We start from the raw sequence: 14,295 nt of genomic DNA, 5'->3' as shown, positions 1-14,295 counted from the left end.
AGCATAGCTAACATAACCTAGGCATTTTCCATGTAGGTTATAATAAGCACCCTATATAATTTGTACCATTTAATTCTTCAACCCTAAATGATACTGTTACTAACCACATTGTATGAGATGAGGAAACTGAGATTTTCATCAAAACCATGGAAAGCCAACGTGAGGAGCCCCTGTGTGTCTCCTTTGTTAATGCCTCTGGGCATCATGGCATGTGGATTGCGGTGGAATGGGGTTAGGAAGCGCAGCACTGTGAAAACACCAGAAAATATTTTATGATAACGGGTAAGGACGCTCATCTATGCACATTGAGATGGTTTTGTTTCTGAGTCAGGTTTCAGATGTGCCAATCCTGACTCCATGGTGCCGCCAGGGATCACGAATTTAATAGCTTCGTGGATGCTTGGAACCCAACTGGTCTCTGTTTTCTACTTTAGGGAAAGAGCCACAGCTTTAGTGGGGTGGTTTTGGTGTCACATACGCTATCAATAATACCCACCGTTTTGGTGTCACATACGCGATGAACAATACCCACCGCTGCAGAGGAATCACCGTGGACAACTCCTCGTTTCATCCCATGCTCTTGCGATGGATCCCTCTCACCTGTTTACTGATTTCCTTCAAATTCTTCAGGGATCATGGGACCCCGACTTGCCTTCTCTATCCTGGTTCCCATCACTCTGCTTTACAAGCCTGGCCTGTTCGCGGCTTCTCACACCAGCGCTGCACGGCTCCCTCCACGCCTCTGCCCTGTTTCCTCCAGCAGACAGGACTAGCTTCCTCCATCTGTATAGGGCAAAAGCCTGCCCAGCGTTCAAGACCCTCCTTAGATGCCGCCTCCACGATTAGGCTTCTTCCTGACCCCTGAGCCTGTAACACGCGCCTGTAACTCTCCACCGCAGCCCACATTCCCACAGCACTCGAGATGTCCGCGGCCCTCAACATGGCGCTTCATTCTGTTGTAGGGTATTTCCTGCTTGTTTCCTGCACACACAGTCGCGCGAGGCACAGCCCTGAGTTACCCGCGCACGAGTGGCCCGCGCTTCCAGACGCGCCGCCGCAGGCCGGCGAGGGAAGCCTGAGCCGCTTCCCGCCCCCGCGGAGACCGTCCCCAGCCCACAGCTCTAGCGGCAGGCGGTTCCACAGCGCGCCAGGCAGCCCCGCCACCGTCAGCACCGGCGCCTCGGGCGGGCTTTCCCCATCTCTGGGAGGCACGAATCCTCAGGGGCTCCTCGAGAGGGCGCCAGGGAGCAGCTGCGTACGGACACCTTTTGGCCCTCTGCGGCTGCCGTAGCTCCCCCCCGCCCCCTCCCCCCCCCGGCAGAAACCCAGAAGAACTCGGAAGTGGACATCTCAGGCATTCAGCGTTTGGGTGAAGACGAAGGCGGGTTCTGGACATACGTACGCTGTCAGGGGGTGTTTACTTCGCCTCCACTTCTGTTCCTCCCCGCCGTGGTGCTGCTCCGGGTCACATACTCGTCCTGAGCCGGCTTCAGCCTCTCCGCGCAGAAGTCTCCCGGAGCCATGGCCTAGTACTCTTATGTGAAGTCTACCAAGCTTGTGCTCAAGGCAACCGAGGTGAAGAGCTGGGTCCTGCAGCTCCAGCGGGAGCCTCCTCAGTTCTTTTCGGATGCACTCCACCCCCGCGAATCCAGTGGAAGCCTGGCTCGGAGAGCCGGCTTTGTGACCTCCCAGGCTTCGCCCTGGCCGGGCTGGAAGGAAGCCGGACAGCGGTTCCTGGCGCCTGTGCAGAGAGGGGTAGTCTCCCGCACGGACGACCCTGGAAACAGGATAGAGGGGCGGGTGACCCGTGGCCCCGTACCCACGAGTTTGGTTCCCCTGAGGCATCTCTCCAGGCCTCTGCCTTGTGGGTCTGCGTTAGTCTCATCTCGTAGTTCATGAAAATAACTTCCTTTGTTAGGGATTATTCTTTTCTCCATCGTCTCTTCCTGAAAAAATTATTGAATAACTTTTTCTAAGCTAATATGTAGAGTGAAACCAGGATGAATTACACAGTGGTTGAGGTGTATATGGGCTTTGATAGGGATATGGGCTGGAACCTGCACTCTGTCATTTACTAATTTTGTAATTTGTGGCAAATTGGTTAATATGTCTGAACTTCCATTTACTCATTAAGATATCAAACATCTTTGAACCTCCGTTTACACATTTATACTTTCAGACCTTTTTTTATACTTTTAGAAGACTGTGAGGATTAAATGAGAGAACATATATGCAGTAAATAAATTGAGCCAAATGTGAGGAGGAGGTCGTAGTGGTGATTTATTAGCTCTTTAGGAGAAAAATACCTGTGCATTCATATCCCCGCTTCTTTTTTAACTGGCAGATTTGCCTGAGGTTGACTGTACATACAAATATTGAGCATTTCCTCCTGGTCTCCGTGATAAACAGAGGTTTTGATATTGTTAGGCGAGATGGAAAGAAAGTATCAAGGAGTGAGCTGAAGCCACTGCCCTTGAGAACCCTCTCGAGGAGTCTGGCCTCATGAAGATGCCAAAATAAATGGCAGGTATATCCTGGATGAATGAGAGATTTTTACTCTGTGAATTTCCTGTGAGGAGTGGTGAGTTATCTTCTGAAAACTTTATGATGAAAATGCGGACAAGAGTGTCTTAAGATTATCGTAATATCATGATTAATGCTTATATAGCACTTTCAATGCGCCAAGAAATTGTTGTATGCACTTTGCACATTAACTTTTTTCAAATCGCTCTTGGTTTTTTATTTTTTTATTGCGATGTAATTCATAATTATAAAATTCACCCTTTTGTATAGTCAGTGGTTTTTAGTATATATTCAAGAGGTTCACCACTGTCTAGTTGCTCAGCATTTTCGTCATCTCAGAAGGAAATCTCTTCCTACCCATTAAAGCAGTCACATCCCATCCTACCCCTCTCCTAGTCCTTGGCAACCACTAGTCTGCTATCTATGTGAAATTGCCTACTCTGAATATTTTCTAAGAAATCATGCAACATATGGCCTTTTGTATCTGACTTCTTTCACTAATAACATTCTTGAGGTCCATCATTTTTGTAGCACTTGTTGTTTTTATGGCTGCATAGTATTCCATTGTATGGATGTAACATTTTGTTCATCCATTCATCAGTTGATGAACATTTAGGTTGTTTCCCCTTTTTGACTATTGTGGCTAATGCTAGTGTGAATATTCTTATGTAAGTATTTTTGTGGGTGTATGTTTTCATTTCCCTTGGGTATACATACTTAGGAGTAAAATTGCTGGGTCATATGGTAACTCTTTAACGTTTTGAGGAACCGCAAACTGTTTCCTGTAGATGCTGCAGTATTTTACATTTCCACCAGCAATGTGTGAAGCTACATATTACCTCTTAATCCTCACAATAGCCTTAAGAGTTAAGTTATTATCCTAATTTTTTAAGTGGGGAAACTGACTCACAGAGAGATTCAGTACCTTTTCCAAAAATTGCAGAGCTAAGAAGTGGCAGAATCAGGATTTAAAATCTGGCAGTGTGGCCCTACAATCTGCTTTGAACTTTAACATAATATGGACAAAGCCTGAAGCAAATTCTCAGTACTGTATTTAAGAGGGCATAGCAATGTAAGTCTTCCTAAATCAATAAGTTATAAATGAAACAGCTTAAAAGACTTCCAAGTTTCAATCTTACGATATTTATTTATCACACAAATCAATATACCTAAACTTATCTATATAAATTATGTCCTGTAGTAAGAAGAAAAAGAGCAAAGATAAGAGAAAAAGAGAAGAAGATGAAGAAACCCAGCTTGATATGTTGGTGAGTCAGTTTTCAGTGCTTTATTCTGAAAAAAGTTAACATTTCTTGAGATCTCATTGAAAATATTTTCCTAGTTAGAAATGTATGATGTATTCATATTTGTCTTAAAGTGCTTAAATATTACCTACAGTTGTAAATTCGATTTATTCTTTAGTACAGTAGATGCTACTGATGTCTTTACTCCATTATCAGAACAGAGCACAGGAGAGAAAAATTAAAACTGTCTGATTTAGTAGGCACCATTAGACTGCTTAATAGCTGGAGATTCTGATACATAATATTAAAGGCTTGATGTAAATGTTATTCAACCAAATATATTTTACAAGTTATTTTCTTTGAACATGTATACATTTTAGTTGTAGAAGTCAGTTGTCTCTTAAACGAAGTATCTCCACAGGAAAAATCATTATTTTGTGAACTCTGAAATGAATGAAAATTTTAAATACAGTGTCAGGGCAGCCTGTAAATGATACTAGAAATAAACTGGCCCAAACACACTTAACCAGCCTGTTTTCCGTTTAGCTGTTTCCATACTTTTTTTTTCTCTTTTAAAACTTGGCAAGTTGCATTTTGAATCTTCATAAATTGTGGTAGCTTAAAAAATATATAAAATATGGAATGGCATAAAGCTAATGTTCTGGAAGAATCATTGCTTTTGAAATGGCAATTCAACAATTCTAAAATTAGGGTAAATATCTAGGGTAGATATGTAGATGTGGAATTGCTGTGTCAAAGGATAGGTGAATGTTTAACTATATAAGAAACTGCCAAAAATTTTCTAAAGTGGTTGTGCTATTTTACCCTCCCACTAAGAATGAATTAGTTCTCCAGTTACATCCTTACCAAGAGTTGATGGCGTTATCAGTCTTTTCTCCCAGTCTGAGTTTTACCTTTTCAGTTTCTTAATGGTGGTTTTTGGATGGACAGCTTTTTTTTTTTTTTTTTTTTTGAGATGGAGTCTCGCTCTGTCGCCCAGGCTGGAGGGCAGTGGTGCAATCTCGGTTCACTGCAAGCTCCACCTCCCAGGTTCATGCCATTCTCCTGCCTCAGCCTTCCAAGTAGCTGGGACTACAGGCACCTGCCAGCACACTCAGCTAATTTTTTGTGTTTTTAGTAGTGACAGGGTTTCACCATGTTAGCCAGGATGGTCAGAAGCTTTTAATTTTTATAAAGCTTAGTTTATTTTTTTTAATTTTATGGTTACTGCCTTATCTCTTTGATCTAAGAGATCTTTGCTTAACCCAAAGTCAGGAAAATATTCTACATTGTCTTTTAGAGGCATCATAGTTTTAGTTTTTACATTAAATCTGTCATTAATCTCAAATTAATTTTTGGCATGGTGTGAGTTTGGTTTCAAGATTTACTTTTTTTTTTTTTTTTTTTAACATCTTGATAGCCATTTCTGCCAGCACCACTGGTGTTTCCTTTTTGCATTAATCCAGTTTTGTATCTTCATAAAAAAATCAATTAACTTTCTATGTATTGGTCTGTTTCTGCACTCTGTTCTATCGATTGTCTGTTTTTCTGTTGGTATATTTCTCTTGATTTCTATAATTTCATGAAGTCTTGAGATCAGGTAGTGTGTGTCCTCCAACTTTGTACTTACTAACTATTAGTTTATTAATTTCTACAGTGAAGCCTGTTGGCTTTTCTCGGAGAATTGTATTGAGTCCAGATCATTTGGGGCAGAATCAACATCTTAATATTGGGCCTCAATATTTCATAATTTTCAATGTAGCAGTCTTGCATGCCTATTTAAAAATTTATTCTTAAGTATTTTATAATTTGACACTACTGTCAGTAGAAATTTTGAATTTGATTTTCCAGTTGTTTGCTGTCAGTATGCAGATATACAATTGATTTTTGTATAGTGACTTTATAGTCTGATACGTCTGTTTCACTTATTACTTCTAGTGGTTTGTTTATATAGAAAACTAAGAAATTTGCAATTATGTTTCCTGTGACTATCGTTTTACTTCTTTCTTTCTAATCCTTATGTCTTGTCTTGCTTTTTATTGGTTTATTATACTGTTCAGGACTTCCATAGTGTTGAACAGAAGTCATGAGAATGGGCATAATTGCATTGTTTCCAAGCTTAGGCAGAAAGCTTTCAGTAGTCCACCATATGGTATGATGTCTGTAGGATCTGCAGAGAAAACCTTTATCAAAATGAGGACATTCCTTTTAAACTTTGTTTCTTGGGAGTTTTTATCATAACGATGTTTAATGCTGTCAAGTGCCTCTTTCTCTATCTGTTGAGATGATTACACAACATTCTTCATTCTGCCAATGAATTACATTGGTTTCATTTTCAACTTTTAAACTAACTTTACATCCCTGGGATAAACCCCACTTGGTTGTGGTGCGTTGTCCTTTGGAATATTGCTAGAGTTGATTTCTAGGTGTTTGTTTTTCTTTTTTTAAGATTTCTATATTGGTGTTGATGGGAGATATTGGACTTTTGTATCCTTTTCTTGTAATGGCTTTATTTGATTTTGGTGTCAAGGTGATATTGGGTGTCATAAAATTACATGGGAAGTGCTGTCTCCTTCCCTGTTTTTGGAAATATCTGTGTAAGATGGGTATGATTTCTTCTTTCCATGTTTGATAGGATTTACCAGTGAAGTCATCTGAACCTAGAGGGTTTTGTTTGGTTTGGTTTTAGTTTTTTGTGGGAGAATTAAGATTTTTTAAGAGATATTTTCAGATTTTTCAGTTGTCGGTTTTGGTAATTAGTGTCTTTTAGGAAAATTTCATTTCATCCAAGTTGTTGGCAATTTTATTGGCATAAAATTGTTCAGAATATTCCTTTAATATCCTTTTAATGTCTGTAGAATCTATTGTGTATTGCAGTCTCTTCATATTGGTAATTTGTGTTTTTTCCATTTCTTCCTGGCTCAGTCAGTCTAGCTGGAGGTTTATCAATTCTTTATAAGGTCATTTATTTTAGATCATTAATGATCTTTTAGTACAGGGTTATTCAATCTTTTAGATTCCTTGGGCCACAATGGAAGGAGAATTGTCTTGTGCCACACATAGAATACACTAATGATAAGCTGATGAGCCAAAAAAAAAAAAAAAAGCAAAAAATCTCATAATGTTTCAAGAAAGTTTATGAATTTGTGTTGGGCTGCATTCAAAGCTGGCATGGGCCACATGCAGCCCTCAGGTTGGACAAGCCTGTTTCAATATTACTTATTTTCTCTTTTTTTCATTTTTTATTTCATTTATTTTCAGTCTTTTTTTTTCCTCCCTTTAACTTATTTTCAGTTTACTTTGCTCTTGTTTTATTGCTTCTTAAAAAAGGGAGTTGGATCTCTTCATTCCATGTTAGTTTTAGTTATAGTCAACACATTTTGTTTTCATTTTCATTCCGTTCAAAATATCATCTAGTTTTCCTTGTGATTTTTCTTTTCATGGACACTAGAGTTATTTAAAAGTGTATTGTTTTTAATTTCTACTACATAGAGATATTATAGGTATGTTATTGTTGCTGATTTCTAATTCATTTATAGTATGGTTGGAGAACATACTTTCTTAGTGAATTTCCATGTACACTTGAAAAGAATGTGTATTCTGCAGATGTTGGTTCAGAGTTTTTTGTTTTTTGTTTTTTTTTTTTTTGGAGATGAAGTCTCACTCTGTTGCCCAGCAGGCTGGAGTGCAGTGGCGCGATCTCAGCTCACTGCAGCCTCCGCCTCCCAGGTTCAAGTGATTCTCCTGCCTCAGCCTCCGGAGGAGCTGGAATTACAGGCACCTGCTACCACGCCTGGCTATTTTTTTTATATATTTTTAATAGCGGCGGGGTTTCACCACACCAAGCTGGTCTCAAACTCCTGACCTCAGGCCATCCACCCACCTGGGCCTCCCAAAGTGCTGGGATTACGGGCGTGAGCTGTGGCGCCCTGTGGTTCTTCAGATGTTCTTCAGATGTCAGTTAGATCAACTGGTGGAGCTTGTGACTATGCAGATCTTCTGTGTCCTTATTGAATTTTTACTCATCCTACAATGTATTGAGAATTATGTTAAAATCTCCAGCTGTAATTCTAGATGTGTCTACTTGAGCAGTTTTTGCTTAAAGTATTTTGAAGCTGTCATGTGTACACATTTAGGATTGTTAAGTCTTCCTTATAAATTCAGTCTTGCATTTTCATAACATTTTAACCTTTATTTCTGTTAAATGTCTTGATGCCTAGTTAAATTATTTGACCACCCTTTTGCTCCTGTCAAGCCTGGGCCTTTGTTAGTTTGTGCTTATTTATTAGGTTTTTGCCTGTAGACTTAGACAGTGACTCTTACTCTAGGAAAGGTTCATCCTCATGGGCCTCAGCCACATGTTCTAGGTATACTTGGTGAGTTCTCTCCACTCTGCTATGTCCCAAATTTGTGTGATCTCTGGCATTTCCAGTCAGCCCTCAGAAGTGCCAGACACTCTGTTGAGGCCTTGTGGAGCCTGCCTGCTGTATGCACTCCCCCCAGCCCTTGGCCCCAGACCTGCAGAGAACTTTTGCATTCTCTTTTGAGGCCTCACCTGTATGTAGTTCCCTCTTCTCCAGTACCTTATTCTATAAACTCCAAACATGTTAGCACTGCAAGACTCTCAGCTTAGTGACAGTGACATTGCCTCATTTTTGGAGGTCTCTACCTCTCTCTGTGTGGTCAAGAAACTGCCATTGGGCAGAAAACAGAAGTGTGTGTGAGATTTGCCTCATGTGTTTTCCTGTTCTCAAATGTCACAGTCCTCTTCTGCCTGTGTTCCAATCCCCAAAAACAGTTTTCTCAAATATTCTATTCACTTAATTTTTCTCGTTGGTCATGGTGGGAGGGCACGTCCATCTTGGCTGGAAGAAGAAGTCCTTCTGCATCTTTTTCTCTTTGTCCTGCCACCTTCTTTTGCATTGTGGGTTTTCTAAACTTGCCGTAAACGTAAGCATGTGCCTATTTGTGAAGGGAAAGAAAAAACCCTTTTAATTTTTTAAAGCTGTTCTGTTGGTTCCTCACAAGGATCTGAAGGGATTGGTAAATAGGATGAAGGAAATTATGTCTTTCACATGGAGAATACCGTGTGTGACATTAATAAAAATGAGCCTGTCTGTAAGCAAAGAGTTTCACTGAGATCTGCTAGATTCAGAAGCAGTTGAACTTACAACATAGTACTTTGCAAAACACAGATTTGATTTACCCAGGAACTGAAGCTAAGTCAGCTATGGGTTAATAAAAGGTCGGTGAAGGGTACTTAGACTACAGTAAGATTGGGGAAGAAAATTCCATTTCCAAATCTAAGATATATCATTCCTTTGTGCCAAGCACATAATGAAGGTAGAGGTTTAAGGTGGCCCTTAGCACAGAAGCACTGGGTTAGTCAGAAGGTGAGGTGAGCTCTCACATAGCCTTGATGCTAGAATGAGGGTGCCCTGGGAGTATCTTATCAGCCGTGACAAGGGTGCATCGGGCCAGTTTTTTTTTTTTTTTTTTTTTTTTTGAGACAGTCTCTTGCTTTGTTGCTCAGGCTGGAGTGCAGTGACATGATCATGGCTCAGTGCACCCTCAACCTCGTAGGCTCAAGCAATCCTCTCACCTTGGACTCCCGAGTAGCTGGGACCACAGGTTTGTACCACCATACCCAGCTAATTTCTTAATTTTTTTGTAGAGATGGGGTCTTCTTTTTTTGCCTAGGCTGATTTTGAATTCCTGGGCTTAAGTGATTCTCCTGCTTCCACCTCTCAAAGTGCTGGATTACAAGCATGCCAGACATATGGAAACATTCTCAACTATGTGAAAATAAATATGTGAAAAGCTTTGTTATGCATTGTGAGACAACACAGCAGGAATATTTCACCATCTGCCTAAGGTTTAAAAGGAAATAACTTTAAGCATGTGTCTAAATAGCAAATAATGTTTTAGAGTGGATTCTCTTAAATTCAGCTTGGGTGTCTGCAGCATATACACAGCTTGAGCTGTCACCTGACATAGAGACAGATCCACTGCTTTTTCACAGCTAAAACCCCCGAGTGACATTAAGTATTATGTTACGTTACTTTATTCATTAAACATATAAGCATACCTCCAAAGGTCGAATGTAGGCCACTTGCAGAAAGTAGGCAGAATGCTCACATTTAATTCTTGATGATACTATGTTTAGCTTTCTTATTCTTTGAAATCTCATTGAGAAAAAATACTGGCATCTGCTCAAAGTAATTCCTTTTTCAGTTGACAATATTATAAGGAATGTTATTGTATCATTTCCCTACTTGGATAGAGTGTGAAAATTTTGAGGAGCTTGTCTGCCAGAAATTTCTTCATTTGCAAAACATTAATGAGATATTATATTTAAATGATTTTATTTAATATTAAGTGTACTTAGTGAACGTGGCATAGAACATACAAAATAAAACTAATTTAAAATTATTAACTATTACATTTCTAAGAAAGACTTGCTAATCATAACACTTCATAATGATTTTGAATAAAGCATTATTTCTTTTACTGAAAACAATTGTAGCTATAACTCAATCATCTAAATTGTCATTAGTTTTATTGCTTTCTAATCGTCTTTAGCTGAAATTTTAATTTTGATTAATTTTCTTTTTCTCCATTGGTTTTGTGTGTGTGTGGAGGTAAAAGATACAGAATATAGAATTTGCCAGTTTTTCTATTTTTACGTGTACACTTCAGTGGCATTTAAATACATGCACCATTTTACCATCCCACGAGCATTGCACAGGGTTTCCATTTCTTCACATCCTGCCCAACATTTGTTTTTCTGGTTTTCTTGGTTTCTGTTTTTTTTTTTTTTTTTTTGATAATAGCATTCTAATGGGTGTGAAGTGGTATTGCATTATGGTTTAGATTTATATTTCCCTAGTGACTAGTGATGTTGAGCATCTTTTCCAGTGCTTATTGGCCATTTGTATATCATCTTTGGAGCAGTGTCCGCGTATAACCTTTGCCCAGTTTTGAATTGTGGTATTTATCTTTTTGGAGTTCTCTATATGGTCTGGGTATGAATTCCTTATCATGTATGTAGTTTACAAATATTTTCTCCATTCTCTGGGTTGCCTTTTACTCTGTTGACAGTGGTTCTTGATGCACAAAAGTTTTTAATTCTGATGAAGTCCAATTTGTCCGTGTTTTCTTTTGTTGTCTGTGCCTTTGATGTTCTGTATAAGAAATCATTGCCAAATTCATTGTCGTGAAGCTTTTCCCATTTTCTTCTAAACGTTTTCTAACTTTAGCTCTTACATTCAGGTCTTTGGTGTATTTTAAGTTACTTTTTGTATTTGGTGTTATATAGGGGTCCAACTTCATTTTAGCTAAAATTTTATGTATTTTAAAATTGATTATGAAAAGGATGAACTGTTTAGTTGAATAGAAAATTTTGTGCAGTAGAATTAACTGAATCCTGAAAACCTTTTTATTATGGAAATATCCAAACTAATCCATACATAAAAGAATATAATGAGTCCCCCATGTGCCCAGGCCCCAGCATTAATTATCAGTATTTTGCCAATCTCGTTTCATTTACATACACACCCCCACATGCATTTTTTCCTAGAAAATTTTAAGTAAAATCACAGATATTACATCATTTTACCCATAAGTATATAAATATACATTTCTTAACGTGGTATGTCTTTCTCTCATCACGTGTTTTGTTCTTTACTTTTATACATTATACTGTGTCATTATCAGACCTTGTAAAATTAACAAGAATTCCTTAATATGTCATATCCAGTTAATGATTGACTCGTTTCTACTCTAGTTAAAGTACAATTTAGGAGGAGGTTTGAGGATATTTTTTAACATTAAGATATAAATTTTTATAAAAACTGCTAAAATAATTGTTGCTAGAGTCTGACATTTCTGTTGGCAAATTGGAAATTAGTATACAAAGACATAGATTCTGCTCATTTTGCTTTCTATCTAAAATCACAGTTAAGATTACTGGCTGGGCGCAGTGGTTCACACCTGTAATCCCAACACTTTGGGAGGCAGAGGCGGGTGGATCACGAGGTCAGGAGTTCAAGGCCAGCCTGGCCAATGTGGTGAAACCCCGTTTCTACTAAAAATACAAAAAAAAAAAAAAGATATTATTCAGGCATGGTGGTAGGCTCTTGTCACCCCAGCTACTCGGGAAGCTGAGGCAGAGAATTGTCTGAACCCAGGAGGCGGAGGTCGCAGTGAGCCAAGATGGCGTCACTGCACTCCAGCCTGGGCGACAGAGCGAGACTCCGTCTCAAAAAAAAAAAAAAATTACTATGCTAGAAAGTCTTCCTGTAGAGGCATTTTTAAGAAGCATTATGATAGGCATTGCCTCTGGAAAGCAGGCATGAGTAGATGGCTGGGGTCTATCATGAGAGAGGCCGTTCTCCATATATCACTTTGTACCTTCACATGTTGCCTTTTGTTTTGTTTTGGTCTTTTTTTGAGACAGGACCTTGCTCTGTCACTCAGGCTAGAGTGCAGTGGTGTGATCATAGCTCACTATAACCTTGAACTCCTGAGCTCAAGTGATCCTCTTTCACAGCTCCCCGAGTAGCTGGGATTACAGGCATGCACCCCCATGCCTGGCTGTATGTTGCTTATTTTGTATTTTAAAAACCTAATCCTGACTGTGCTGGTAGTCGCATGAATCTGTGCACATACATGCAAACAAGTATATGTAAAACTGGTGAAATCTGAATAAGCTTCATGGATTATATCAATGTCAGTTTCGTGATTCTAACAATGTATGATACTTATGACAGATATCATCACTGAGACAAAGTGAGTAAAGGGTATATGAGATCTTCGTATTGTTTCTTATGACTGCAAAATAAAAAGTTTTTAAACTAAGTTATAATAACAAAGAACTCTCTGTCAAAACTAAAATATGAAGTTGAAATATCAATTTTATTTTTTAGGAATCTGGTGGAAAGTAACAAACTTTGGTGAAATTTCAGGAACCATAGCCATTGAAATGGATGAGGGAACCTATATACATGCACTCGACAATGGTCTTTTTACCCTGGGAGCTCCACACAGTGAAGGTTTGTGTCTGGAAGCTCCTGCCACAAGTGTAGATTTTAGGACATTCATTCACTTAGGCCAAACTCTAACTAGTCTCAAACGTTTTCCAAAGGAATGGAACCATTGCATTTGACTCTTCCATTTTTTTTAATTCCTTAATATTGACCAGCCCTTGGCAAGTCCCTCTTTCTAATATAAGCATTTGAAAACATTCCTTATAGTTCCAGAAGAGTATCTTTGGAAATCAAAACAATATGAATAATTAAAATAGTAAGTGGAAAGAAAAAAGAAAACCTATTTGAGTCAAATATGCTTGAAGTTCTTTTTTATTCAGACCTATTACCAAAACTAACCTGGGTGCATTTAACAATTTGAAGCTTCGTCATTTTCTTAGCCCATTAGAATAAGCACTAATGAGATACAAAGTCGTTAGAAGATAAAAAGCAGTATCATTTGGTCAGCAAGGCCATCCATTGAATAAATGAAAGCATTTAGCTTTTTTAAATAAGTGCTTATTTATGACTGTATTTTAAAACATAAAGAGAAGCTATCTCGAAAGTTATTAAATAAGCATTATATCACCCTGTCTTACTCAGTGTATAAAATTAGCACTGTAGTTAAAAGAAGGTAAAATAGATCTTGATTCCAAAGAACAGTATTACAGTGACATCAGTATATCTGAATATTCTTACATTTAATTGCAGAAGAAAATAACCACATTTTTTAAAGCAAAATAATGTCTTTACCTTTATAGCAAATGTCAAATTTATTTTCAAATATTTTTTCTCCAATAGTTGATGAGGGCCCTAGTCCAACAGAGCAGTTTATGGCTGTCAAATTATCTGATTCCAGGTGAGCTTATGTTGTAATACAATTAGTAACCAGTTATTTAAAAAATTTAATTGTATTCATTAAAAATTTTAGTATCTATCTTAAGCCCACGGTAATTTTGATATAAAAAATGAAATAGCTTTCTTGAAAAGTAGATTTTGTGATCTACTTTTAGTGGATTTCCTATCAATATATAATGCTAGGCTGGTAAAAAGATGTGTAAGTTAAAAAATGAAGACTAATAATTTCACACACCAAATAAGATAGATTAAAAAATAAATCAAATAGTACAAAACCTGGTTCACTGTTGCTATGATATTTAAACTCACTGTTTGGAAGTCTAAAGGCAAACAGGAAGACTAAAAAAGGAATATTGTTGAAACAGCAGAGAAAGTTACAGCATCATAACGACCAAAAGAATATTTTTACTCAGTATTTTTACAGTCATTTTATAAAGTAGTCTTTTTTATTCTCACCTTGTGCAGAAGTATGGAATGATTCTTTGGGTAAAAGATACTGAAAGTGAATTTACATATTTTAGTAATTGGTTACATCGACATGATAATGATTTCTGTTATATAATCATTAACGTATAAAGGACTAAAAGTCAATTCTGGCATCCGAGGAGATTCTTGGTAAGGTAAAAGAAATCATAATTTTAAAA

The 14,295-nt window shown here is 38.2% G+C and overlaps 1 protein-coding gene across 14 annotated transcripts in view; it reads left to right on the top strand.

Moving 5' to 3' along the window:
* The first annotated feature begins 1,288 nt into the window (after window positions 1–1,288).
* The window catches only part of LOC129530429 (protein FRG1-like), a 68,446-nt gene continuing 55,439 nt past the window's right edge, over window positions 1,289–14,295 (top strand). For 5 of the 14 annotated variants that reach the window (XR_008675817.2, XM_063703385.1, XM_063703380.1 and 2 more), the window contains exons 1-4: window positions 2,437–2,581; window positions 3,725–3,791; window positions 12,695–12,820; window positions 13,595–13,652. Coding sequence is in view for 12 of the 14 variants with exons in the window: in XM_063703385.1 (XP_063559455.1) it covers window positions 12,751–12,820; window positions 13,595–13,652 (128 nt within the window). In the remaining 2 variants the exon portion in view is untranslated. Of the gene's footprint in view, window positions 1,865–2,344; window positions 2,582–3,724; window positions 3,792–12,694; window positions 12,821–13,594; window positions 13,653–14,295 lie in introns of those variants that run through there. The other 9 variants (XM_055377257.2, XM_055377259.2, XM_063703386.1 and 6 more) reach the window with 5 other exon arrangements.

The sequence above is a fragment of the Gorilla gorilla genome, chromosome Y (assembly GCF_029281585.2).
Source record: "Gorilla gorilla gorilla isolate KB3781 chromosome Y, NHGRI_mGorGor1-v2.1_pri, whole genome shotgun sequence".
Classification (NCBI taxonomy): Eukaryota; Metazoa; Chordata; class Mammalia; order Primates; family Hominidae; genus Gorilla; species Gorilla gorilla.
The sequence above is the reverse complement of the archived record's forward strand: the minus strand, read 5'-3'. Positions and strand labels throughout refer to the sequence as shown.